Here is a 26072-nt window from a genome sequence, read left to right as displayed (position 1 = left end):
AAAGTAAAAGCGTCTCCTCAACGAAATAGCTTCCCTGACGCTGATGGAATACAACACCAACTCCACTCCCACTAACTTCTTTGAACAACTACTTTGCATTTACATTGTAGATATTAACGTGTCTGTATGTGCTTGTGTGTGTATTTACTTTGTAAATGAAATGTAGTCTATCTGTCTGTAAAGCTAACACTATACACTGTATAAGATAATATTTTCGAATGTTATTTATTACAAATATTTTAGTCATCAATGTTAAGCCAAACATTAAAAAGGCGTTTCAGTCAGGTGTAATCTTGAATTTCCCTTAAAATCTATTCTACTACTACCACTAAAACTAACCACTCTTCGTATTGTACGGTTAAATATCTGGGACTCTCAAAAGTATGGATGTTTTTGTTTTTTTTTTGCTAGGATGGTGAACGAATGACCCTCCCTAGTCTGTCTCTTATTGGCTAGTAGTCGTTGCCGTCGGTTGTTGAGGAGTGATGATTGGTTAAAATTAGGGCAAAGCCAATCATAGTCAAAGTAGGGTGGGCCGTTCCTTCGCCATCCTAGGAAATTATATAGTGGGAGGGTCCTGCAGCCGCTGGTCTCTAACAGAAACCCCGTAGTGCTGCACAACAGCGCCATTCGGTAACTGCAATTGTATCCAAAATGGCAGGAGCTGATGGAGACGACTCTCTCTACCCTATCGCTGTTCTCATTGACGAACTGCGAAATGAGGATGTTCAGGTAGAAACATTGAGTTCTACTTCAATCGTTGTTAAAATTGTACAGTAAGATTAAGTCATTTTGAGGTATTTTCTCATCCTGTTTATCAACTAGCTAACTAGCGCATATGCTAGCTAACGTTCGCGGTCTAGGCCTAACTTTAACAGGAATTTTATGCCGGGCGCACCCTGCCATGCCAGTGTAGCTGATTTGCTGTCATGATTTACGACGTTAATTATAAATCTGGCGTATCGACTAATGTAGTCTACGATCGGTTTATCAACCGAAATGTAAAGGTAATAACATTAATTGGGTAAGACAAGCCAACCAGGTCAGTGGTTTAGCCGCTAGCGCTAACATCGTAAGTGGCTAGCTGTAACGTTAGCTAACTAACATGAAAGTTAGCAATCACAATAGCAGGGCGTTCAAGGCCGCAGTGGGCAGAGCTCACTGCCTTTAGCGTGTGTATTATCAATGAATGTAAAGCTAGCCTTTCGATTCGGCTATTTAATTTCATCGCGTTATGAAATGAGGGCTGACGTTAGCTATTTGATGCCAAGAGGCGGACCGTAATATGGCTACTAACAAACATAATTCTACATTCTAAATTGGATATTTGGGAATAAGTGAGGCTTAACGTTACACATTGACTTTGGTTATTTAATATGCCTATACTTGTATCTGAACGCCTCATTAACGTGTTTCTATTTTTTATGCAGTTGCGACTGAACAGCATCAAGAAGCTGTCCACTATTGCTCTGGCCCTCGGTGTTGAGAGGACACGCACCGAACTCCTTCCTTTCCTCACAGGTAGTAAAATTCGTTATCTTACCCGTGAAAATCAGCTGATGTTTGACACAGCTTTGAACTCAACTGTATTGTCAAAATTTGTCACATGGAAAGATGCTGAATGCGTGGTACTGACCATTCAAAACTGTCGCAAGATCTACCAGTCGTGGTGTCATTTTTTTCCAGACTTGAATGTATACATATATATACACTACACAAGTTTTTCACTAGCCTCTCTGTCATTCTGTAGACACCATCTATGATGAAGATGAGGTTCTCTTGGCCTTGGCTGAGCAGCTTGGCAATTTCACTATGCTGGTGGGAGGGCCAGAGTACGTGCACTGTCTCTTGGTAAGTCAAGTCAAAACATTGTGTTCATTAGGGACATATTTTCCTCTGCTTTTAAAGTAGAGACAGACAACCTCAAGTCATTTGAGAAGTCTGTGTTGTCAGCACAGTATACTGCCATGTCATTTGTAAATAATAAATAATTTAGATGATTCAAGGGTACAACTCAGGATACAGATTTTTGTATTGTTACAGTTGTGGCAGTGTATCGGTTGTCCCATGAAACCGCTGCCTCCAAGTGTTCCATAATGACTGCTTTCTGTTTGAAAGTTTGTGCAGCTACATGTGTAGGCTACCCAAGAGGATTGCTGTTACCTTTGAATGTGGATTGTGACACAGAATCATCATATTTCTACAATTGGCAATGTTTTGTCAGTATTTTAATATAATTGTTGTCTACTGAATTTTAAAATGTCTGGTATTTATTAAGCCAGGGCCAAATGCCCTGTCTCACAATGTTAATGAGAGTGAAAAAAAACGTTTTATCCGCCCTGTGATTTGGATCCACTCCAAAATTTAATGGATTCTTCCTTGGCCCATGCTACACCCTTCCAACGAGTTTCATGAAAATCGTTGGGCCGCTAGTTTTTTGTAATCCTGCTGAGAGGCAGCTAGAGAAACAAACTGGACCGAAAACACCCCCCCCCCCCCCCCCCCCCTCGCAGAGATGTAAAATCGGAGAGTAAAATCTCTGATATTGTCCTCTACTTTACTACTACTAAAAACTACATACACATCCTCATAATGTCTTGTTTGTGTGATTAGTCGACTATTCCCCTGTTTAAACTTCTTCCTCCTTGACACACAGCCTCCTCTTGAGAGCCTTGCTACAGTGGAGGAGACAGTAGTCAGAGATAAAGCCGTGGAGTCTCTGCGGAAGATCTCTCAGGAGCACTCTCCAGTTGACCTGGAGGTCCATTTTGAGCCTTTGGTCAAGCGGCTGGCCAGTGGTGACTGGTTCACTTCTCGCACATCTGCCTGCGGCCTCTTTAGTGTCTGCTACCCCCGTGTCTCCAGCACTGTCAAGGCTGAGATCCGCCAGTAAGTGGCTTTTGAACAAAGACGCATACCTTTTTGCTCTAAATTCTTGTTTGCAGTTATGTACATTATGGATGACATGGCATTAGGCATGTAATTTAGACCTGAGGTGTTCTGCAGTCAGTTTTGTTTCTCTGATAAGATGTCTGTTGATGGTTATCTCTAGGCATTTTCGCACCTTGTGCTCAGATGACACTCCTATGGTGCGTCGTGCTGCGGCATCTAAACTGGGAGAATTTGCCAAAGTCCTGGAACTGGATTACGTAAAAAGTGACATAATTTCCCTCTTCACTGCTCTGGCCTCTGATGAGCAGGTATAAGCACTTTTTTTCCTTCTTCTCAACCCGAACGGCGTTTGCATTCTGTCTTCAGCAATCTCATCCAAGTCTCTTTGGGGGTCAAACCCAAGAATGGCAATACTAACCCCATAACCTCTCTCCATCAGGACTCTGTTCGGCTGCTTGCAGTGGAGGCTTGTGTTAGCATTGCCACTCTGCTGCCTCAGGAGGACCTGGAGACCCTGGTGATGCCAACCCTGCGTCAGGCTGCAGAAGACAAATCCTGGAGGGTCCGCTACATGGTGGCTGACAAGTTCTCTGAGGTAAGCAGACAGTTTTTTTCCTTCCTTTTCTTCTCCCCTTGCTGTCATTCTGGTTAGATGTATAAATGACAACTGAGAATCAACTCATATTTTGAGCCGCCGTCAAGTTTTCAAGCTCATAGGAGCCATGCAGTGCAAACAATATTGACGTCTACTTATTGCACACAAGGCTTAATGCTGTGATTGATATATTTTAGGTCATGCACACAGTATAAGGGTGAAATACAATCCAAATGTTTACTTTTTTTGTGGGATATGCATCCTATAAAAAAAGATGTGATGCTTTCCCTCATGTTCGCACAAGTGTGAGCATAGGTCAGATGTTATGTTAAAATCTCTTATAAAAACCAAAGACAGCTTAAGTATTGTTGAATAAGTGCCTATTTTGAAGATCAATGAAAATCAATGTTTTGTTGCACTTTAAGCATTGCCCCATTTTGACTCTTGGATGATGTTGGAGCATGATGTGCAGCAAGTACTTCCAGAGTGCTTATGTCACTTTTTTGCCACTTGAATTTGTGTTTGTTTTCTACTGTTGCATGCATACTTTTCAGTCAACTTGTTGCTGAAAGGAAGACTACTGGCAAATATGTTTGCGTGAGAAACTAAACTGAAATTAACAATTAACTGTAATTTGTACAAATTGTATATAATGTAATTCAGTGTTTTAGCAATGATGTGTGTGACACTATTCTTGTAGACTCTCGTATGAATAGACTCAAAACGTGCATTCACTGGTCTACATTATACAACTTCAGTTGTTATATTGTTGAAAGCAATACATATAAATGTATTTATTTAACTGTTGACTGAGCTCAACATACTTACAGTATCGCAAATCATGTCCCAGACCCATGCTATTACATACATTTTACTATCGCTTCAAATTAGTAATTTTTAATTTCTCTGTTCTGTGTTCTATTGTCATTGAAATAATTTGCTGCTTCGCAAGTTGCCGTGATGAGCACAGAATTTAATGTTTTTTTACAGCTTCCGGTTAGTGCAAACAGTTTACTTTCGGCAAAATTTTAAATGGGACATGTGGAATAACGTGATTTTAATGAAATATCACTTAGAGTTGGTTATTTTTTTTTGTAGCACGTTATTCATTTAAGGACTCCCGGTGATCCTGCCAATCAATTCTGGGGTTAGCAAGGTTTAACATTTAATGTGGACTTAATGAATCTTGTTTTGTCTCAGTATTTAGTTGTTTATTTCGGGAATTTGTTTTGGTACCATAATGTATCAATGACAGTTTACTCAAAAAGAGTGCCGCAAAATCTTTATATGACACGGTAACCCACTCAGGGGACATTCTCATTACACTGGCTGCTTCAGAAAACACAGAAAGCGCTAGTGGCTGCACCTTGACAATTGTGCAGTAAGCATGAAAAATCCACTGAAAGCGCTGTATTTTCCATATATGCCACAAAGACGCTTATGGTCTAATGACTGAATGATTTATCTTTATTTCCACTTTATTTGCACTCTTTACAGCAGAGGCATCTCTAAGATGCAGTGCTAACACAAACTAAATCATGGCAATGCTGTCAAAGTAACAGGCCTATGTCATAGAAAGAAATGTAGGTCATGCCTCAGCCTCACAATGTAATTTTGCAGTTTAACGTGTCTGAGAACAAGTGTGTATTTTTTGCCATTTATCAATTATGCAAACTGATGTCAGATGCAGATGGAGGTTATAGTTTTAATATTAACTAAATTCTAACATGGTTGAGGTCAAGTGATTGGGTGAAAAAACAGACATTACTTTGGTCATCATAATTGTTATTTCACCTGTTTTATCTTTCATTACACCCTTAATTCATAATGTGTGTTTTATATTGATATTTTTCCCACATGCTTATTTGTATATTGACACTTGTTGCTTTCTCTCTGAATGTAGCTCCAGAAAGCAGTGGGGCCAGAGATCACCAAGAACGATCTGGTCCCAGCCTTTCAGAATCTTCTGAAGGACTGTGAAGCTGAGGTCCGTGCTGCTGCAGCCAACAAAGTCAAAGGTCAGTACACGAATACACAATAACTGCATAAAACCTTTATGCCGGAGGGAGACTTGCTGAAAAGATTAATGGCATGGGTTAATTAAACAACTGTTTCAACTTCATGTCTAGTCTGTTCCGTATTTTGACCGTGTACTCTTCTTTTCATTAGAATTCTGTGAGAACCTCCCAGAGGACAGTCGTGAGCAAATCATCATGACTCACATTCTGCCCTGCGTCAAGGTAAAGAAAAAAAAATCTTTGTCTGCCACATTGTGATATTTCTGGTGCTTCATTTCTCAGTTGAACAGAAAAATACTTTGATTTGCTATGAGTTATTAAGCATGGAAACGACCAGAGGCATATCTTTTTATCGTCTTCCCCAGGGTGTTCATACAGAATGGAGTGTTGTGATTTTCTGTTTGAATGAAAGCTGAGTGTTTACTGGGTTGTTTATACAACCTTGGTCTTATTTTTAGAAAGTTGGCCATTATTCCTTTTGATAATGACTATAATTTATTTACCAGCTCGATTGCTGATGTCTTAAATGTGGTGAAGCACTTATATATAGTAGTTATAAAACTGAAAGTGTGCACACTGAAAATGTCTATTACAAAGTTTCACAGTTTTGATTTATTTTCGCATTAACCTCAGTTTTTTCCCCACTGTGGTCCCCATGGCTTTGTTTGCAAGCTGTATATTGCTTGCCCATCTATATATGGGTATATATAAATGCCCACATTTTCCCTCAGCTTCTACAATAAATAATACAAACTAAATCAGGCAATGCTGTCAAAGTAACAGGCCTATGTCATAGGAAGAAAATGTAGGTCATGCCTCAGCCTCACACTGTAATTTTGCAGTTTAACGTGCCTGAGAGTGTGTATTTTTTGCCATTTATCAGTTATGCAAACTGATGTCAGATGCTCTACATCATCTTTTTATAAATAAAACATGTGATGTTGTGATGGATCTTCCTGCAGTAATATGTTTTTTCCACATCATACATCTGACCTGAATTACAATAGTTCTGATCAGTCAGGAAAGTGGATGGTTTTTTTTTTTTTAAACTTCATAGCTATTTCCTGACTGACCAGGTTAAAAGAGGCCTAATTCTCCTGTAGTTTACTCCATGTTTGCAGTCAGACAAACTCATTAAAATATGCAATAATTCAGATCAGTGCATTTTTGTGAATGTGATATTTCAGAACATTTCATTAAATCTGGTACAAAATGTTCACTTGGGACTCAGGGATCAATGACTAGAATTGCTCGAAGAACCAAGGTGTAAACACAAATCATTTAACAAGAAATTGAATGAAACAGTAGACACAGAAAGCCTTTAGATATCAAAAAAAAATCCCACTAACGTGACCCTAACCATCAGTGGCTACTGAGGGGACAGTATTGTGGGGCAGTTACAAAAGGTAGTGGGTTATACATTATGTCTGTCTGCCAGTGTTGATCAGATTTTGAACAGCAGATGGCACTGTTGTTGTTTTTTTGTGTTTGTTCAATAAGAAGTTCAGTTGTAGAAACAAACTCACAACCTCACAAAGTAATAAAACAGCATATACCTCACAGCATTTGCATCATGATAGTACAGGGTAGGTGATCTACTTAGAATTCATAAATAGCAAACTTGATATGCTCAACAGTGCTACAGTACTCCAGTACTCAGTTCCTGCCACAAGATATTGGTTTGATCGGTTGTGTTCAATATAATCAGTGAATAAGACATGGGTAATATGCAATTTCTGTGCCCCTTGTTTATATTATGCCATATCTGTTTGTGTCTGTATCATACTTGAAGTTATTCCACCTACAGTAGTTAACTGCAATGACTGTTGTCTGCACCCGTATTAAGTCCATTTTGCTGTGTATTTACAGAGAGGGAGGCTATAATCGACTTGCGTAGTGTGTTGTGAAAATGACCCATAGCAGGAGTCTTGATGTTTATTTACGCACTTTCTGACTTAACTATTTGTTTGTGCTGATCTCTCTGTCTCCAGGAACTTGTTTCAGACACCAACCAGCATGTGAAGTCAGCTCTGGCCTCGGTCATTATGGGCCTTTCAACCATCCTGGGCAAGGACAACACAATAGAGCACTTGCTGCCTCTTTTCCTGGCTCAGCTCAAGGACGAGGTAAAGGAAATGCAGACTTGTAATCCTGGGCCCCAATTTCTGTTTTCTGCTCTACACAGCTGCCTTTGGAAATCCTCAAGGCAGTGTTTAGTGTGGTAACATTCAAAAGCTTCCTGTGGAGCGTCTTGAGTTTGACCAACCTTGTTAGTCTTTAGTGATTGGCACGACTAAGACCGGGTAAAGCCACTTAGTCGCAGCCACCAGACGTACCTGCTTGCCACCTGGCCAGGTAGGAGTATGATTCATGCAGTTGGCAGCCAAACTGCGACCTTACGATTCAAAGACTGATTGTTGTGGCTAGAGGAAAGCATAATGAAAAGCGTGACGCAGTGCAACCAGATAAGTTATTGCTTGGTGCATTTTGATTGTACAGTAGTAAATGTAGGTGTTTACTAGTTACAGTATGCTGAACAAGGCTAGGGGTCCTACCTGCACAGAGGATAGTTGTGTTATGAAACTGGGCACGTCCTTTGATCAGTCTGTGTGCTTTGCATTTCAGTTATTTTTGTGACCATCAGTATTAGACATGCTTTTGAAATCATTTTGTTTGTGGAGCTTTTACAGTAAGAAATTGTAGTACAGTGTGTTTCATGAGCCTGCATAAAGTGACAATAGGATGGGTTTTAGATGATTAATGTCCTTGCTCTGTCTTCCTCTAACGTAACAGAACAAAGATGGCCCGGTAATATGTTGTTCAACAAATACATTTCCCAAAATGCAAATTAATTTGCATATTGGGAAATGTGTGAGATCATACACGAGTTTGGCAGGTTATGCATGAAGGTATATGAATACTTTGGACTGCTTGCGGCTGTCAGTCGTTCCCCTGCTTTCCTTAGTCCTATTTAAAGATGGCCCCGTTTCCTTGCAGCACAAACACAAGATGACGAGTGTCTAATTAGATTACAGTCTAAACTGACAGCTTTATCTTGCAAATTTCAATAATTCAAGGTGCATATATCTGACAGTTTTAAAGGGAGCCACATGGACAACATTCTGCAGACATATCATTCATTTAAGAGCCAAATTATTTCACGTTGTCACTGTGCCTTATTGGCCGTTACTCTGCTCTCACTTAGTTAACAGGCCTGACTGAATGTCGAATCATGTGTGCAATATGTAGATGAAAATGTTTGTTTAGCCCTCCCAGTTGTTGATATCGTGTCCAAATCAGAACTAAAGCAGATCTTTGTTTAAGGCTATTGGATATAAACCTGGGTTTCATTATTCTTGATAAAACTTGCTTGGAAGTCTACCTTGTTTAGAGTAACCAAATTTGCTTGCCTTGGCCAGAGCCAAGAGATAATTACTTGAGGAGAGTAAAAAAACAAAACAAAACACGGTGTTAAGGTTTTTGAAAATAAAGCTTAAAGAGCTTAATTTACTTTAAATTCAAGTTAATGAGATAAATGTGATTTTTCTAATATTAATCTAATATTTGAATTCTTTGTTGTGCAGCCGCAAGCTTAACGTGTTAATCTGTCAAATTTTCTGTGACAGTGCCCTGAGGTGCGTCTCAACATCATCTCCAACCTAGACTGTGTGAATGAGGTGATTGGCATCCGTCAGCTTTCCCAATCACTGCTGCCCGCCATTGTCGAGCTGGCAGAGGATGCAAAGTGGAGGGTCCGCCTCGCCATCATAGAGTACATGCCCCTGTTGGCAGGACAGCTGGTGAGTCATCGAGGATAAGAACACAGCAGAAACTCGTATAAAATATGTTTTAAAGGTCTTTCTAATTAGTACCATGTGTAGAACCAGAAATATTAGAAATACTCAGACAAACAGAGGCCTGACTGTCGACATCCAGGAAACGCACTAATAACGCTGTCCATGTTTTCTCAGGGAGTGGAATTCTTTGACGAGAAACTCAACACCCTTTGTATGGCCTGGCTTATTGACCACGGTAAGGCAGTCTTATGGGTTCAAGTTTTCCAAGGAGTCATGTGAAATGTTCACAAATTTATCTCATAAAATGTGAGATCCCGATCCCGATACAAAGCAGGTTGTTTCTGTTGCGACAATCCGGCCAGAGGCAGCGTGTTTTCGGGTTGTCTGTCCATCTGTTCGCCTGTGCATATGTACGTGGCAAAATACACACAAATGTCTAATAGGATATAATGAAGTGAAGAATTTTATATCCCAAAGGTCAACTTTACCCTGACATCAAAATGTTGTGCAACAACACTTGCACATCTCCTATTATTCAATGCCATAAGTCAAGAACAGAGGGGGAGAATGTGACCATATTTCACATTTGGTCAGATACTGACTTGGTGACACTAGTCTTCGGTGTCTACCTCGAAGCTGTGGTAATTGTATCGATCTTCTGTGCTGCTGGGTGTGAAGCATCCGTGTTTTACAGTTTGTAGCTTCTTTGCAGCAACACCCATATCTGTATAGTCCACCACAAGCTCATTGGTTCTGCTGATGTTGAGCCTCAGGTGATTGTTGAATTATTCACTGGAATCATGTATGTCAATACAGTGATAACTTCCATTTCACCAAAAAGACACTTAATACCTTTTATTAACTTCCTTCAAAGTCTTCATTACACATAGTATGAGTCTGGACAGACATGGATGTAAACTGCAACATGATTTGTTGGCAAAGGCATAGAATCTCAAGGCAGTAATTAGCAGCTCTTTTGCCAGTATTCTTTTACTCTATGAATACAGATTTAGTCCCAAATATTGTCCCCGTTTTCTAGTTTTATTGATGTCCTTACACCATAACCTTGAAAAGAATCACTCAATTTCCAAACCAAGTTTCTGCCAACTACCCACAAATCCCTTGTTCCATGTTTTACAGTTGTGATTATTTTATTTGCTTTGGTACTTGATACACTTGCTGCAGCCTGTGACTTCTTATAATGCACTCACCCTTTTTTTAAACAATCCTACAACTCCTGCAATATCTGCTCTATTTCTATTACACACTTTGGCAAGGTTGCCTTAGTCGTCACTGTATTTGACTTAAGTTTCCCAGTGCTCTTACTCACCTGAGTCTGGGCAGTCGGCAGGTCTCCTCCCACCACTCTGAGACTGTATTATTACCAGAACAGACAGCCTGTGGTTGAAGGAAATGGATTGATGAGCATATAAGATGGGTGTGAGAGAATTGGGGGTTAAGGTAAGAGAGAGCTGTGTGAATCTGCAGCTCTCTGCCATCATCTACAGCCTAATAGAGAGAAAAAGTCTCCTATTCACACCCTTCCAACTCCTTGTCAGAATACTACAGCTGTGAGTAGGCAAGGGGCAATGTGAAAGACAACTACATGGTTTTGACAAGTTATCACGATTTATGTCGCCATGAGTTAGTTAAACTACTCATTTGCACTTTCATCCTTTCTGGCTGTGTTACTTTTCCTTGGTTCAACCTCATTCTTGCAGGCTGCAACCTTTTTACCTGTATACATTTATACTGTACTTAATGGACTTTAAAATTCAGCACAGCAAAGCCGGCTCACTCTGTTTATGTCTGAGCAGGTTTGCCCTGGGCTCTTGTCTTTACCCAGCAGTTTAAACAGTTCTGTGAGACAATCACCCATAGACAAATGCTGGAAGAGCTGTGTACTCATAGAGCTACACGACACAGCCTGCTCCATTTTATAACCTAGAACACTGTCTTTTGTATAAATTTTTCGTTCAGAGTATATAGTGTTCTCTTCACATCAAGTTTTCCAATTAGCGAGACACACGCTCACTATTGAGGACAAAGGGCCAACTGGGTTACATCATTGGAATGCTACTGGTGTGAGTTTCTGTGTGTGTGCTCGTCTGTGTGTGGCTGGGGTTAGGTCTGTGCCACCCTTACGTAAGCCCTTCAAAGAAAGACGGGACTACAGAAATCAGCCTAGAATCTTTTCTCTCACTGACATGTATTATAGAGAGATGTCTTTGTATCCTTTTGACATTTCACATGAAACACAAATGCAATGATTTCTGATTTTTTTTTAGCAAACTGGGGGTAAAAACTCCCCCTCTTAACGGGGGGGGGGAAATTACAAAGACCTCAGTAGGAGCAACAGAGGATGAACTCTATTCCAGAATGAACAGACATGCAATCGATGTGTGTCCAGAAAGGCCAACATAGCAAAGTTATAATATGGACAGCCAGAATGGCAAAATTATAGATAGATTGTAAATATATATGAAGAATTTGATACGGGGGAGACACTGAGCAACATCCAGGTGCCGCCAAACTGATGGCACCTGAGCCACGCGATCTCCTCCTCCATGAAGACCTGGAGAGACGAAACCCGAGCGCACCATTTACACAGAATGTTATCGCTGTAATTTTCTAGTTTATGCCATCCGTGAGGCGGCCACCTGCAACCTAATGAAGCTGGTGAAGAGGTTTGGAGCTGAGTGGGCTCAGAACACCATCGTGCCCAAAGTGCTGGGTATGGCCAACGACCCCAATTACCTCCACAGGATGACTACTCTTTTCTGCATCAATGTGAGTCAATGGCATCATTTCCTTGCAAGCTTGCTCCCATGCTTAGTTCCTTGGAGTTACTTTTAAGGGTTTAACGTCTCATCAATAGTACACATTTCTCTGTGCTATTATCAGTTTCTGTCTAAAACAAGAATACATGTTTCTTTTTTAAAACTTATTTGTCCATTATCTGTGAATGTTGTTCACTGTTGTCATCACAAGTGACCACCTGTATTTTTTCTCAGGCTTTGTCAGAGGCATGTGGCCAGGATATCACCACCAAGCAGATGCTACCAGTGGTCCTCAAGATGTCCAATGACCAGGTGGCCAACGTACGCTTCAATGTGGCCAAGTCCCTTCAGAAGATCGGCCCCGTCCTTGACAGCAAGTAGGTTGTCTTTGTAATTTCAGAATCAGATTTTGTTTCTTTCCAGTCACAAAAAATGTTCTATTACACTGAAACAAAGAGCCAGCATTGACAGCGTGTTTAATAATTCTCGTCTGCTTTTGTCCCAAAGTGCCCTTCTTCAAGCTGAAGTGAAGCCAGTGCTGGAGAAGCTGGCCACAGACACAGACATGGATGTCAAGTACTTTGCCCAGGAGGCTATCAGTGGTAAGAAGCTCTCCCCTGTTTCTCACTCCTGAATTGTGTTTTACATGCGTTAGAAACTTGATGTAGTAAAAAAAAATCGTGTTCTCCTTTTCACACAGTTCTGGACCTAGCATAAAACCAACCCAACAAGGCTAAACCAGACAACCACCCGAAGCAACAACAACAACGCAAACACTTTTACAAGATATTTATTGATGTGCAGGAACAACTGGTTAATGTATAGAGAAAGCTGTTAACAATTGTTTTATCCTTTTTCTTTTTTCCTTTTGTTTATTGTCCAATGGTAGACCATGTCCAGGCATAGCACAGACTTCTTCATTAACCTTCCTGTTTGCTGTAAATGGGTGCTTTAACAAAGACGAAGTGTGATGAAATTTCATTAAGTTGTGCATGCTGACTAATGTGCTACTGTACTAGCTAGGCATTGCGAACCAGAACCCCTCTCACATTCCTCCCTTTTACATCCTTGGCCACTGTTGTACTCGAGCCACAGTCATTGCAGCATACCACACGTCTATGTTCGCTACCTAGCACCAAGGGCCATACTAACTCTCTGCGCTGCTGCACTTTCCTCCCAATGCTAAATGCAAACTTTGAGCAGCAGATGCTTCAACAAGCTGTTTATTTTGCTGAGCTTCCTCCTCAATCAGCCCTCTGATGGCTCTCTTATCCCCGAGGCTCTGGCATGGCTCTCCAGAGAAGGTATTGAAAGGTCTGTGCAGGTCTAGTAGGCAGTCTTTTTTTTCTCCACCAGAGCAAACCTGCCGTGTCTCCTAAATACTATACAGGATTGTTCAGTACAAAGCTCTGAGAAAGAAATAATGGGGTGTCCTTTACTGCATGTAATCTGATGAACACTCTCAGTGATTACATGTACTAATCAATCTCAAATGGTGTCCTTTCCCAACTCGACCAGACTGCCCTGCCCTCCTGCACTGTTTGTTCTCGGCAGTAACGCAGATTGAATTGGTCTAACAAATGAATTACCTCGGCCCACTGTAATAGGGACCAGCTCAGTCTTAAAGCATTGCTCATAATTATCCCTCCTCTAAATCCTCAGTGATTTCGTTGATGTGCTAGGGCGGGAAGTTGTAGTTGTGATTTTCTGCAATATGTTCTCGGCATTGCTCTTAATCTTTGTGCCAATGACTTTGATAAGCAGTGGTGTTTTCTTTTAGTATGCCTGGGTAATCAGTTTTCACCTTCCCTGCTCCGTGAAAAGAAAATGTTCTTTTCTGTAAGGGACACTTTATTCCTTGGACGTTAATGAGATGTTAAAGCTACATACATAACAGCTGTTAAGGCAGTGGGGCTAACAAAACCACAGCACTCCTTGTGTCCTAGAGCCACCCAGTTTTCCGCTTAAATCCATGCTAAGTCCTCCACCGAACATGAGATTTAAACGCATAAGGTCAGCGAACATCAAGATTATTGCTTACAAATCTCTACACGATGGAGAACAAACGCATGCTTTCAAAGAAAGTGGGATGGAGGCATGGAGCATGTGTACGTAAGGCTGCATATTGTTTTATTATGGGGTGGGTGCTGGGGTGGTTATGGGCGGGTTGAATAAACTTATCGTCTGTGTTGATAAAAGAAACTTCTGTCTTTCCCTGAACTGCTCCTGCTGCTCCCTTCTTCTCCCCTCTCATTTTGTTCTCTTGAATAAACCCTGATTGTTGATTGTCCTGTATCAAGAAGACTGTGCTTTTATTTTTATTTTGAATTCTCTTCACAATTGGGATGCTGTACTACTGTATCTTGATCTGAATAAAGTAACACAAAGGAACTGGTGCCTGATTTTCTAGCCTTTTTCTGCTCATGTACATCAAGGCCTCTTGTCACTGTAATTGGCAATTTTCTGCAATGTGACAACAGGGAATATGTAGTTCATATAAACAACATTCACATGAAATTATTGTCAACAATCAACAGTTAAAATACAAGTAATACAAGTTCAAGTTCGACATAAGGACAACTCGCGGCTATGAAAATGTCAATAGTGAAATCTGATGTACTTCCTTGACGTAAAGAAGCAAGAGTCCAGATGATAAGCAACATCTTACTACCAACAAACTAACATATATAATGTTTGTAATCAATAAAATCCCAGCAAGTTAAACACTAAAAAAAAAGAAAATGCTGAATTATCTGACTAACTGCTGGAATTTTGCAGTTGAAATATTAAAAAAAAAAAAATTAAACAAAAATTCTTTGTTGCAAACTGCTCAACTTTTGTCCAGCTACATGGTGAACATGAGTGCACAACTAGTAAGTCCTGCCAGAATTCTGGATCGGCCACTCCAGGACTACGGATGTTGTTTTGCAGCCATTTCTGTGCAGCTTTGTCTTGGTGTTGGGCTCATTTTCTTGCTGGAAAATAAATTACCCAGTCACAGACTGCAGCAGGTTTTCCTCGAGGATTTCTCTCTTGCTGCATTCATTTCCTCCTCAGTTCTGACAAGCCTTCCAGGGCCCGCTGCAGAGAAGCATCCCCATAGCAGGATGATGCCACCCCCAGGCTTCATGACGGGGATGATGTGTTTCTGATGTTGTGCTCTCAGCAAACCAAGTGTTTATTGCAGTGCACGAAAACCTTGTTCAAAGCTGTTCAGTTTTAAAGAAAAAAGGCCTAATTATATCCTCTGTGACTTTGTGATGTAAAACCTTGAGTCCAAGAATGATAAATACTCTGCGGGCTTTGAAACAATACCCTTTTAAGCATAAAGTATAGCTTCCCAGCCTGTAAAAGACTCTAGAAAATGTGGGATTAATTTCACATGTTCCTGGTCTCATATTTAGTCAGCTCGAACCTGGCAGGCAGCTGCTGTGGAGATGAAAGCGCAGGTCCTTCGGGCTGTTATGGCCACAGGGAACCATGCGGAGCAGGGCAGGATCTGCAGCTGACAACTGCCCTCACCCTGACAACTGCTGGGGAGAGGAACGCTGCAAAATAAGGGCTGGGTTGGGAAAGCTTATTGGTCTTTCTCAAGCAAGTGTCTAGTTTGGATGTATGAAAACACGTTCATGACCCGTGTTTTCAAAGTCTGAGCAGTGCGTCGTTTTTCTTTTTGCTGAGCAGGTCTTCGATGCACCACCGTTTCCAAATGAGCAATCAGCAGAGAGGATTAGGGCAATAAATCACATGGCAGAGATCTTTATGAGAATCTCAACCTTCCTTTTTTAATCTCTTCAAATCTCCCATCAGCCCTCCTCTGAGCCACGAGCCCTCCCAATCCTCCACCCGGCCCTTCGACTGTACATCTCATCGCCAGAGCGCCGTATGCACATATACTGTAATGCACAGGTTGGCGTAGCTGCTGTGTGTCAGCACATTCTGCGACGGCGAGACCACCTCGAGAGCTATTTAGAACGTAGCAGCTTCAAAGGGAGGCTGAGCCTTCAAGAAACGGTGCGCAGTAGGAGGAGGACTGAAGGTAGATGGATCCTTTGGGACTGATAACAAACCATGCTTCATATGACGAGTTGTCTTTTTTTATTCTGGTGATCTCGACGCAGGAGGAGGAACATGACAAGCTTTGAACTGCAGTTTTTCCTGCAGCCTAAAATCTTCATTAAAACACGATTACTGGAGGGCGAGGGCCAACACCCCCCCCCCTCAAATCCACTAGAGTTCATGAGGCAGTAATGAAACAGCAGCAACCTATTTCTTTCTATTTAGGTCCTGTTATTTGGGGGGATTTTCAGCAGCCAGAGCTCTTGACAGCGCTGAGAGCCCTGACGTCAATGCAGCTGCCTCCCAGGACTGTGTCATTTATAATGAAAGGAGTCAAGCAAAGCCCCCCACGCAGCACGGCACACGCACACACACACACACACACACACACACACAGAGGTCAGAGCTCTCAGGGTGACAAATGACAAACATCAGTCTGGTAGAAGACTAGCATTGGCCCACTCATTTTCCTCAAGTCACCTTGTCACTTCAGACCCCCCCGCCCCCCCCCCCCCCCCCTCTTATTCTGTCAATCTTGCAGCACAGACTTTATAAACTGTGCAAACTTTCTCCTGTAGATAATATCAGAGCAAACACGGTCGCTCAGGCAGTGTGTGTGACTCTTGGCTCGGCTGTAACATCCAGCCCAGAGCCTGCAGGAGCTGATTTTTTTTTTTCTTTCCCAGACACTACTGGGTCATCTGTACTGGGATTTCTGACTCTGTCCATCTGCCGGCCAGCATGTGTTCAGCGTGGATTCAGAGACGAGGGACTGAAGCTGAATAATGGGGGACACGCGTATGAGTGCTGTATGACCTTCTCTGAAGAGCTGAATTCAGATGAAAGTGTTTCAGTGGCGGGCCTGAGCTACGACAACGACGTCAGACTGGTTTGCTACGAGGTCCTCATGCTGCACTGGGATGTTTCTTTGTATTTATTTCTCAGTGAATATCACAGAAAAGGCGCCGCTTGTTATAAAAGTTATTTTTTTCCCCTCTGCATTCAGAGCATTTTTTTTTTTTTTTGCAGCTCTAATTCTGAATAGTGCTGTGATCTCCTGCTCTAAAAAGACGCAGTAGGATGTTGTCATCCACCCTCCCCCTGTTGTCATGGCAACCATTGATGTCATTACAGTATACTTTGGCCTGATGAGTGAATAGGCCTCCGATATTGTGATATTTTATTGGAAAGGAAGATTACGGCTGCATGCGCTCGTATCAGCTCTCTTTTCTCCGTCAGTCTCTTCCCCCAAAGAGTGTCTGTGACAGGCAGCCTGCTGAAGTCTCAACGGCAGACAATGGCTCTGAATACATACTATAAATAACTGCGTTTCAGTGGAAAACACTGGATGGAAATTTTGAGGTCACACTTTTCAAATGTAAAATTTCAGTGTGTCAAAATACCCTTTTTGTTGTATCTGTTTTTTTTTTCTCCTCATACCAGAGCAGGGAGGAGATTTTTATTTATTTATTTATTTAATCCCCAGCAGAGCTCATGGGTGGATCCCTTTTAAAGCCACTGTCTCGCAGCTCTTCTCACAGAGTCAAATTAACTTTGCATTAAAGGCAACAGATGCAAAATGTGAGGCGACGTCAGCTGAAACCTGATCGCTATCGTGGGGGAGTTTTATACGGGTTGAGTGTGAGCTGCCGTGGGTCAGACTTATCAGTTTGGATCAGCAGTACCAGCACTGTGTTGTGTACATGGTCTGATCCCAGGAAAAGAAGTGAGACCCTGGTTTCCATGAACAGATTGACCCCCCCACACCCTGCTACACCCCCAGCTACCTCTGGCGGTGTATTAGTGGGATTAGCTGTTCTCAGTCTGAGTGGGCTGATTGGATTGACGTGTTCTCTCTACATGATCCTTTCCACACAGGAAGGACAAACCTCTGCTCTCAAACAGCGTTTAGAGGTCCCTTCGTTTTCCACGAGCATATTTTGCTCTCAGTGTATTTACAGAAACCTGCCATGTTCTCCTGCAGATGTGCAGCTGAGGCCAGCCAATCAGAGCTCGGCTCTGGCCCGCCCCCCTCAGCCTGCGCTTTACCAGCAGCTGTTTGAGTGTCAGGTAGTTTGATAAATACTGGGAGAGATGGGCTAAATGTGATGTCAGATCAGCCGCCGGTCAGGGCTTCAGTTCTTATCAGCGGTGATGAATTATTCAGTCCGTCCTCCTGCCTCAGTTCAGTCTGAGCACAGAAGAGTTGAGCAAAGCGCTGCAGTGGCTCACATCTGTTTGTACAAAGAAGAGAGTCTGGTTGATGTGGTTGACGTGTGATTCTTTGTCTTTTTATCACAGACAGTTTTTATTTGTCCATCTTTCCTTGTTTGCTGCTTTTTGTTTTAGTGGATTGACTTTGGGGCAGTGGTAGATGAACAAAACCTTTACCCAGGTAAAAGTAGGAATTCCACACTATATTCAAAATCCCACCTAACTAACAGTATGTAAGCGTGATCAGCAAAATGAACTTCATTTAAAAGCAAACAAGCTCGTGCAAAAAAGGGCTTATTTGCTGCTGTTATTTTAAATATATGAGATTAAGTCCTGCATTTTTATTTAAATCAATGCTCTGAACTTCTGTAGCTGGAAGCCAAAAAGAATGAGACAGTTTGCTACACGAGAATTATGAAAAATTAAATGTGAGAACGTACCTGAAACAAGTTCAGTGGCATTAAAGAAGTTGGAGTATTCTTACATCACTCTTACACAGATTTTGATGCTTTTAAATAACAAAATAAGACATGAAGGACTCAGTTTAGAATTGAAATTACTCAAGCAGCAGGTTGGGTTGAGAAGTGGTGTTGTAGACCTCCTCCGCTGTTGAGGGATGGGAGGCAGCCAGACAGAAGTGAAGAAGCCCCCTGGATGAGAGGCGAGGCCGAGTCCAGTTGCCCTTGATTCAACCCTCCTTGCATAATTAAGGACGCTGCAACATTATCTCCTTGTGCTGGACTTACAGACTGAGAACTGGATTAAAGGAGCGGTTTGATTAATATGTGTGTGCAAACCCTTTTTGGTACCTCGGGAATCAAAAGCACCACATATAAAATTCTGTTCATCGCTTCCATTGTGTTGGTGCAGGCATCCGCCCTCGAGTTCCTCATATTGCCTGCGGTGTCAGTTTGTGTTGCTGATTCGTGGCACAAATGTTTGGGACTGAAATTATCGATGCAGGTGCTTTACATGGTGAGTGTTCCTAAGCCAATTTGTGTTTAACCAAATTGCCCTAGTTTTCCCCTGAGGGCAGGTGATATAACCCAGGGGCGGGGCATTGTCCAGAGCTGAAGTGTGATTGGCCCTTGCAGTGCCCCTCTTCCTTGGCTGGATTTTAGGTAGTTTTTGTGGTTGTGTACACACAGAAGAAGTGAGCAGCATGCAGGAAATGAAGCATCTAACAGTCAGGCTTTCTGGGCTGGATGGCTGCTGTTTCCTCTCCTGTTGCAGGGTTGGACGTGTCTAAATCATTACTTTGTGTACGCTCTTTGATTTTATGTAAATTCCCCTCTGCTAACCTCAGCCAAACCAGCACTTGAAAGCGACTCCGCTCAATTGCTTCTTTTGTCTCCTCACCTGTCGAGCAGATGGGTAGAGTTTACAGCCTCAGGGTAATTCTGTCCAGGTACTGACAGGTAAATATACGACCTTTTAAGTACTTCCTCCGACTGCCTTAACATCCTTCTACTTATTCTTTTGTCATGAGACAGAGCTGCATATCTGTCATTTAAGGCTGCGACCAGGAATATGCAACACCTTTATAGCCAGAACCGTGACAGTGTTACCTCTATGAACAGATGTTTTTGTTAGCAGTTGAAGTCTGGCGTTGGAGAATATAAATATTTAAATGATGCAACAGAGCCAGTCCTGCGGCTCCTGCTGGATCGGCCGCCCCGGGGGCTTTAGCTCTGGTTGAAATGATTTCAGGTTCAGCGGTGACTCAACAGTTTATACGAAGCACTCGGTGTGATTCATTTTTCCAGGTCATTAACCTACGCCTACACCATGCAACGCTGGGGTGCTATCAGACGGCTGCAGTTTGTAGTTACAGGACAATTGGATTATGTGGAGAAGATGGCAGAGTGTCTGCTAGAAAATGCTTAAGCGTCAGCTCTGTAGTTTCAATAACCAGTATGAACACGAACCGTAAATAAATATTAAAGTATTGCCACAACACACTGAGAAGTGATGTGGCTCAGCGACACACAAAAGAAAACACAGACAGGATTTTTTTTTTTATGTTCAATAAACCTTTTTTTAATCTCAACAGCAAGTTAGCTTATGTGTGGTCAACATCAATGAAGGTAAATATAAAACTGGATTTCTATTGATAGATTGATGTTTTTGTTTTATCAGCAGGAGGTGAAATTATGATACTCGCAAACACGTCCACTAGAATCTTCATGACTTTAGTCTTCAACTAGAGAAATATTGCTATAATACTTTTAAATGGCATACACTGATTGACCAACAACAACAAAAAAAAGCACGGTAGAGAAGCTGATAAAGAAGCTCCAAAACTCCACACGGTGGGTCGTACAGGGAAACTTCTGAGGGACTTTGGTTTTGTACCTTTGTAAAACCTGGCTCTACTGACTTTCGGAAGAAAAGAAAAAAAAAAATACAGAAAAGAAAAATAAAGTAATAAAATAAACGAGAGAAGGGTCCAAACAGAAACAAATGGCGCTATTCAAAAATCTTCATTCAGATTGAAAAAAGTAAAAGGCACACTGAACACTTTTCACGTTCAACACAAAATTCAACCTCGGCGCAACTTGAGCGCGCACCGAAGATTCACTACACCTCTAATCTGTACAAAGAAAGAGTTACTCTGTCTTGGATCAAAATCAACAATCAGATAAAGTGTTACTGTGTCTGGTCTTTCGTTGAAAGAAATTTGTTTTGTGTCCATTATTGGTGGGGAAGAGAGAGAGGAGAAAGGTGTTTCCTACAGATTACGCTTCGTTTCATCTGCCAGGAAGCAGCAGAGCAATAGCAACCTTTTCCACCTCCGCCGCCTCCTCCTCTCCCGCTACGTCTCGTCTTCCCCTCGTTGACAAAGTGCTCCAGTATTCAACTTCCACAGGTCGTCCTGTAGCTGTTCTAGCCTGACCATTGACAGAATGAAAGAAAACAATCATCAAAATGTTCCCTTGAAGACGAAATCCACCCTTCAGTACTCCTGCACTGCCGTTCCATAAAGTCCAGAATTATTATTTTATGCTAAAAACCTGCCTCACTCTTCTACTTCTCTTTCTAAAGGCCACTTTCAAACATGACCCACAAACTGGGTGTGAGCTTATTCCTGTCAGTAAACTGTGGTATGGCCATATAAACATATTTAGCTAACCAACTAGTTTGTAAATTTCAGGGTGGAACTATTAATGCAACCACAAGACCTGTTTTGCAACATGTCTTGTGGCCGCTGTGCACTTTGCCCTATCGAGGCCATTGTTGCTGGAGTTATTAGTAGGTCTGTTAAATGTCAGAGCTAAATGGTGACTCACTGAGCATTTGCACTAAGATCCTGAGGGACTGACATCAAAAGTCGGTATTTTCTTGATAGCTGTGTTCAATGCCAGAAATATCTCATTGAGACCTCACTGTGATCAGTTATACTCAGAACAAAAGAGGCCAGCAGTAACGTGTGCATTGTCAACAGTGTCAATCTGCTTTTCTTATGCAAAACTGACAGAAATTTGGCTGTTTTCTTGTTAAGTTTCCTCTTCTATGAGAATAAACCAAACATGTTTGAGGTTTGGGCTGTTCGTCAGACAAAAAAAAGCAATGTGAATACTTGGGCCCTGAGAAATTGTGATTTTCACTACTTTCTGACATTTTATAGCCCAAACAACTTATTGATTACTCAAGAAAATAATCAGATGACAATTTGATCATTAGCTGCAGCCCTAATCTGTTGTGAAACAGTGTCAAAAGCATATCAGGGTGGATTTTTCCTTCAGGTCTTGCACAGGACTGCAACCGCAGTTGGTCCATATTCTCCAGCCTGTTAACTGCAGCTGTAAAGAGTCAAATCAGATCTGTATTTAGAGTCTGAGAGAACTCTGAGATACATCTGCTCAGTCCAGCCGACTGACTGAGAGCGCCTGTCCTGTCTGAAGGCTAATCTGACTACAAGCACTCCTCCAGTTTAACCCGCGACCTCTGAAGGTCAAACAGTCTGCAGATGGTCACAGTCTGATAATCTCATCTCAGCCGTCTGACGCTCGCCGTCCTGTTCTTAAAATGAAAAGCAGGTTATTTTTTCATCATTATCATCATCATCTGTCAGAGAAGTTACATCTGTGCGCTTCAAGTAGATTGAACACAGTCTATGTGCTCTTCAAAAAACAAAAACAAAAAAAAGCAAAAAGATCTCTCGTCTTGTTGCCGGCTTGCTGTCAGTCAAAGAGCGGTGGTGAGCCTGTAGTCAAAAATCCAGTGTCAGGTGACCGACGTTCTGCTGGTCTTCATCTCACAGCAGCCACAGCGTCAGAGAGGAAACATTCTTTCATGAAATCTAATGCAGGGGTCGTTCCATTATTCTAAACACGGTTCATCAAGAAAACAACACAGAGGCACGACTGGAGCACTGAGGATGTAAACCAGAATTAATCTAAAAGCTACGACTGCGCACCGAAGGAAGAGCACAGTTTGTGTTTTTCTGAGTGGAGACGTCAATACAGTGTTTGTCTTTTTCAGTAATGACGACAAATGATTTGACAAATTTGAAGTATGAATTGTGCAAACACACACGCACGCACGCACACACACACACACACTCTGTCTCCAGGCTTGTCCCTGCACTTCCAGGACGAGCGAGTGAGAGATTATCTCCTGGTTACATCATCAGCTCAAGTGATGTCACTGCTGACGACTCAGAGGTCCCCGGGAACCAATCAGAGTTGGCTGTACAGGTGAGTCTTCCATTCACAATCCCTCAAACATTAAAGATTAATATTGCTTCAGTATTGCCACAAAAATAGAATAATATTGACTGTCTAACACCGCTACTTCTCAACCAAATGCACGTTAATTACATCAGCCCTCATTTATCAGGCAAACACGTGACCCACAATTCAACTGTTAAATAGACGCGTGGCCATTTCTCCTGCTAAAACTGGTAATTATCTCTCATCGTGTTGAGTAGAATGAAACCTGGCGAGTGTGTGCAATCGGATGGAAAGGTGAAGCAGCGGTTCAGTAGTGTAAGAAATGAATCAGGATCAGTAGTTACAAGTCACAAAAAACACAAAGAAAACTAAAGCTATTCATGTCACATAGCCTACACGAAACCCTGCAGCTACAGATCGGCGTTCTATTATTTTCATTTAGTCAGTCAACTAAAAATAGCTTGGAGAGAGTTTAGCGCCGTTCAAAGCACAAATGCAGCTCGACAAATGGTGCGTTACTCACCAGCCTGGTGCTTCATTCCGCATGTTTCAGGTATTTGTTTGTTTAGAGAAATGACAAACAAGAGTAGCCTGACGTTTTTTCTGGAGGAATACTGTATATATTAGTGTTGAAACCTACGAATACGACCATCGCGTTAGCCTTTGCGCTCACATTAGTGTGTGAGATCCTTTCTATACAGAGGACAAAAAAACAAAAACACCTTTAACACATGAATTTGCGGAGACATCCATGGTACCGTGATAAATGAGGGCCATTTTCTCTTGTTCAGTTGTTTTTTTTATCTACTGAAATAAAAAAAATGCACTAAAGTGTTTTAAGAACCAGTCTATTGTTGTCGATGGTGTCCTATTTTAAATACAAAAAGCACTGCCAGCCATTGTCCTTTTGGTTGCCTGTCAGTCAGTCCTAAATTAGTTCACTTCCAAACCATTTCTAGGTGAAATGCTGCACTCTGGCAGCCTCCAGGATGTGCAGCACGCCCCCCCCCCCGGCTGCACGGCGCAGTCCTCACAGGTGGCACAACGTCCGTGACAACAGCGGTCTCGCCAAGTCAGCGGGGCGAAGCTCACGCTGTGCCACATATCGGACCCTTTCCTGCCTCACAGAGCTGATGAGAACGAGAACAGAGGAGGAGAGGGAGAAAGGGAGGTAGGCTAAGGGAGGATTTTGGTAGAAAGGTCGTCTGAGGTTCGTCACAACTAAGAAATGAAGTTTGTATTAGTCGTACAAAAGTTAACACTTCTCCTTCCCTGTTGCTACGGTTGTGGCCTCCACTTATATCTCCATTCTCTCTGCTCTTAGTGCTGCGTGGGTTCTCATTGCTTAATACTGCTTTCTAATAACCCCTCAGCTTGCTTTAGTTGACCAGTACGAAGCCATGCTGGGAGTCCACGGTCTCCATCATCTCACTGTCCAGGAGGGAGCTCTGCAGCTCGGGCAGGCCCAGGCCGTCTGACTGCGCCGGACCGGCCAAAACCCCGGCCATAGCTGCGGCCTCTGCCTCTCCTGGAGCGGGTGGGGGCAGCAAGGCGGGGTCCAATGGGAACTCATACTGCTCTGGGAGAAGAGCCTCAGTGGAAGGCCCCAGGACCTGCTGCTCACAGCCTGGAGGGTAGCTGAAGGCCAGCCCGCTGGCAGGGCCTTCATGGGGCTGGGGATTATGGAGGTGGTGGAGGTGAGATCCAGGGGGCAGGTGCTGGGTGTAGTGGTGGTGGCTCATGTAGGGATCATAGACTAGCCCCTCACCCGGTTCCATCAAAGGGCTCAGGCTATGGGGGTGGCTGAATGGAGGTGAGGCCTGAGGACTGCCCTGCTGCTGGGGCTGAGGCTGGTGGGCAGCTGACAAAGGGGGGCCCTGAGGGGAACTTTGGGATGCCGCCGGGTCCAGAGCAGGGCTGCCTGTCGGGTAGGATCCTTCAGCGATCTGCATCTGGTTGAAGTAGGCCTGCAGCCCCATGCCCTGTGACTGCTGCAGGTACATCCTCTTCTGGTGCAGTCTGCGGAGAGAGCAGTACCACAACACTTTGAATCAACACAAGGTGAGAGCAAAACACAATGTACAATTTACGCATTTATGGGAAGCCAAAACGCTGAATTCGTGGCGTTTCCTGCACATTTTGCACATGTGGCAGTAATTGTTTGCCTGGTCCCCGACCACTGAATCGTTGCCCACATCATCAATATGTTCAGCGATTCAAGTAGGTCTGTGGTGCTCTTTGACGGTCAGAGAAACAGTCAACCAATCAGAGCTTGATATATGGGACTAGGAACGGGGTCGATCTTCCTACAGAGCTAGCTTGCTATTTGGCTAAATCCAAAATAATTAGCATCAGAAAAATGTCAGTTGTTACAGACAAAGTTAAGGCAAAACATAAACAACATAACCCCCTTCTATCGAGAAATCAGCTGACACGGTCGCAGTGTCAGGGTGAATGAATGGCACAACAAATGGTCGTTGTTGCTCTGACAGCAGTTTCGTTCCTGGGTGATTAAAAAAAGTTCCATTCATGTTGCCAAACTACAATGTATGACTAACTCTTATTGCAAATAATTGCAAATGCTTTTTTTGGCTCCACATAAACTCTTCCAGCAGTGAAAGGTCACCACAGCTAAATCAACACAAGAGAAAAACACTGAAAATACTTCAGAAGATGGAAATAAAGAAAAATGAGAAAATGTGTGAAGCAGACGTTCACGGCGTGATTTACCTGTGCTCCTGCAGCTGTTGCTCTAAACTTCGAGGAGTCTCCTTGCAGAATAGTTGGCAGCTAGCAGGACTGTTGGCCTTTTGGGCAGAGGAGAGATTGGGACTCGTGACTGTTGTTTAAGATAATTACCATGGTAACAGGCTTCAAACTGTTGCAGCACTGTTGCATCATTTCTAAAAATCTGTGAATTTCCAACCGATATCACTGAATGTTACACAAAGCAGCTGTTTGGCTTGAGAGGGGAAGACAGATCGGAACACTCATCTGTATCTATATCATAAACTTGTAATAAATCGGTTGAATAAAGTCAT

The 26072-nt window shown here is 42.5% G+C and overlaps 2 protein-coding genes across 2 annotated transcripts in view; one reads left to right on the top strand and one right to left on the bottom strand.

Moving 5' to 3' along the window:
- The first annotated feature begins 605 nt into the window (after nt 1–605).
- Nucleotides 606–14477, top strand: ppp2r1bb (protein phosphatase 2, regulatory subunit A, beta b). Its single transcript, XM_041941139.1, has 15 exons — nt 606–732; nt 1431–1521; nt 1751–1851; nt 2657–2889; nt 3053–3200; nt 3332–3487; nt 5391–5505; nt 5657–5727; nt 7497–7631; nt 9132–9305; nt 9477–9537; nt 11938–12092; nt 12317–12459; nt 12590–12684; nt 12783–14477. Exons 1-15 carry the CDS (start codon nt 655–657, stop codon nt 12797–12799), a joined length of 1773 nt encoding a protein of 590 aa, XP_041797073.1. The 5' UTR covers nt 606–654; the 3' UTR covers nt 12800–14477.
- A 5899-nt stretch (nt 14478–20376) lies between these two features.
- The window catches only part of sik2b (salt-inducible kinase 2b), a 44620-nt gene continuing 38924 nt past the window's right edge, over nt 20377–26072 (bottom strand). Inside the window, exons 14-15 of the mRNA XM_041940516.1 lie at nt 25762–25838; nt 20377–25050 (exon numbers count right to left, since the gene is read on the bottom strand). Coding sequence (XP_041796450.1) covers nt 24411–25050; nt 25762–25838 — 717 coding nt within the window. The 3' untranslated portion in view covers nt 20377–24410. The remainder of the gene's footprint in view (nt 25051–25761; nt 25839–26072) is intronic.

This window comes from Chelmon rostratus, chromosome 7 (genome assembly GCF_017976325.1).
Source record: "Chelmon rostratus isolate fCheRos1 chromosome 7, fCheRos1.pri, whole genome shotgun sequence".
Taxonomy (NCBI): Eukaryota; Metazoa; Chordata; class Actinopteri; order Chaetodontiformes; family Chaetodontidae; genus Chelmon; species Chelmon rostratus.
This window is presented reverse-complemented; position numbering and strand designations above follow the sequence as displayed.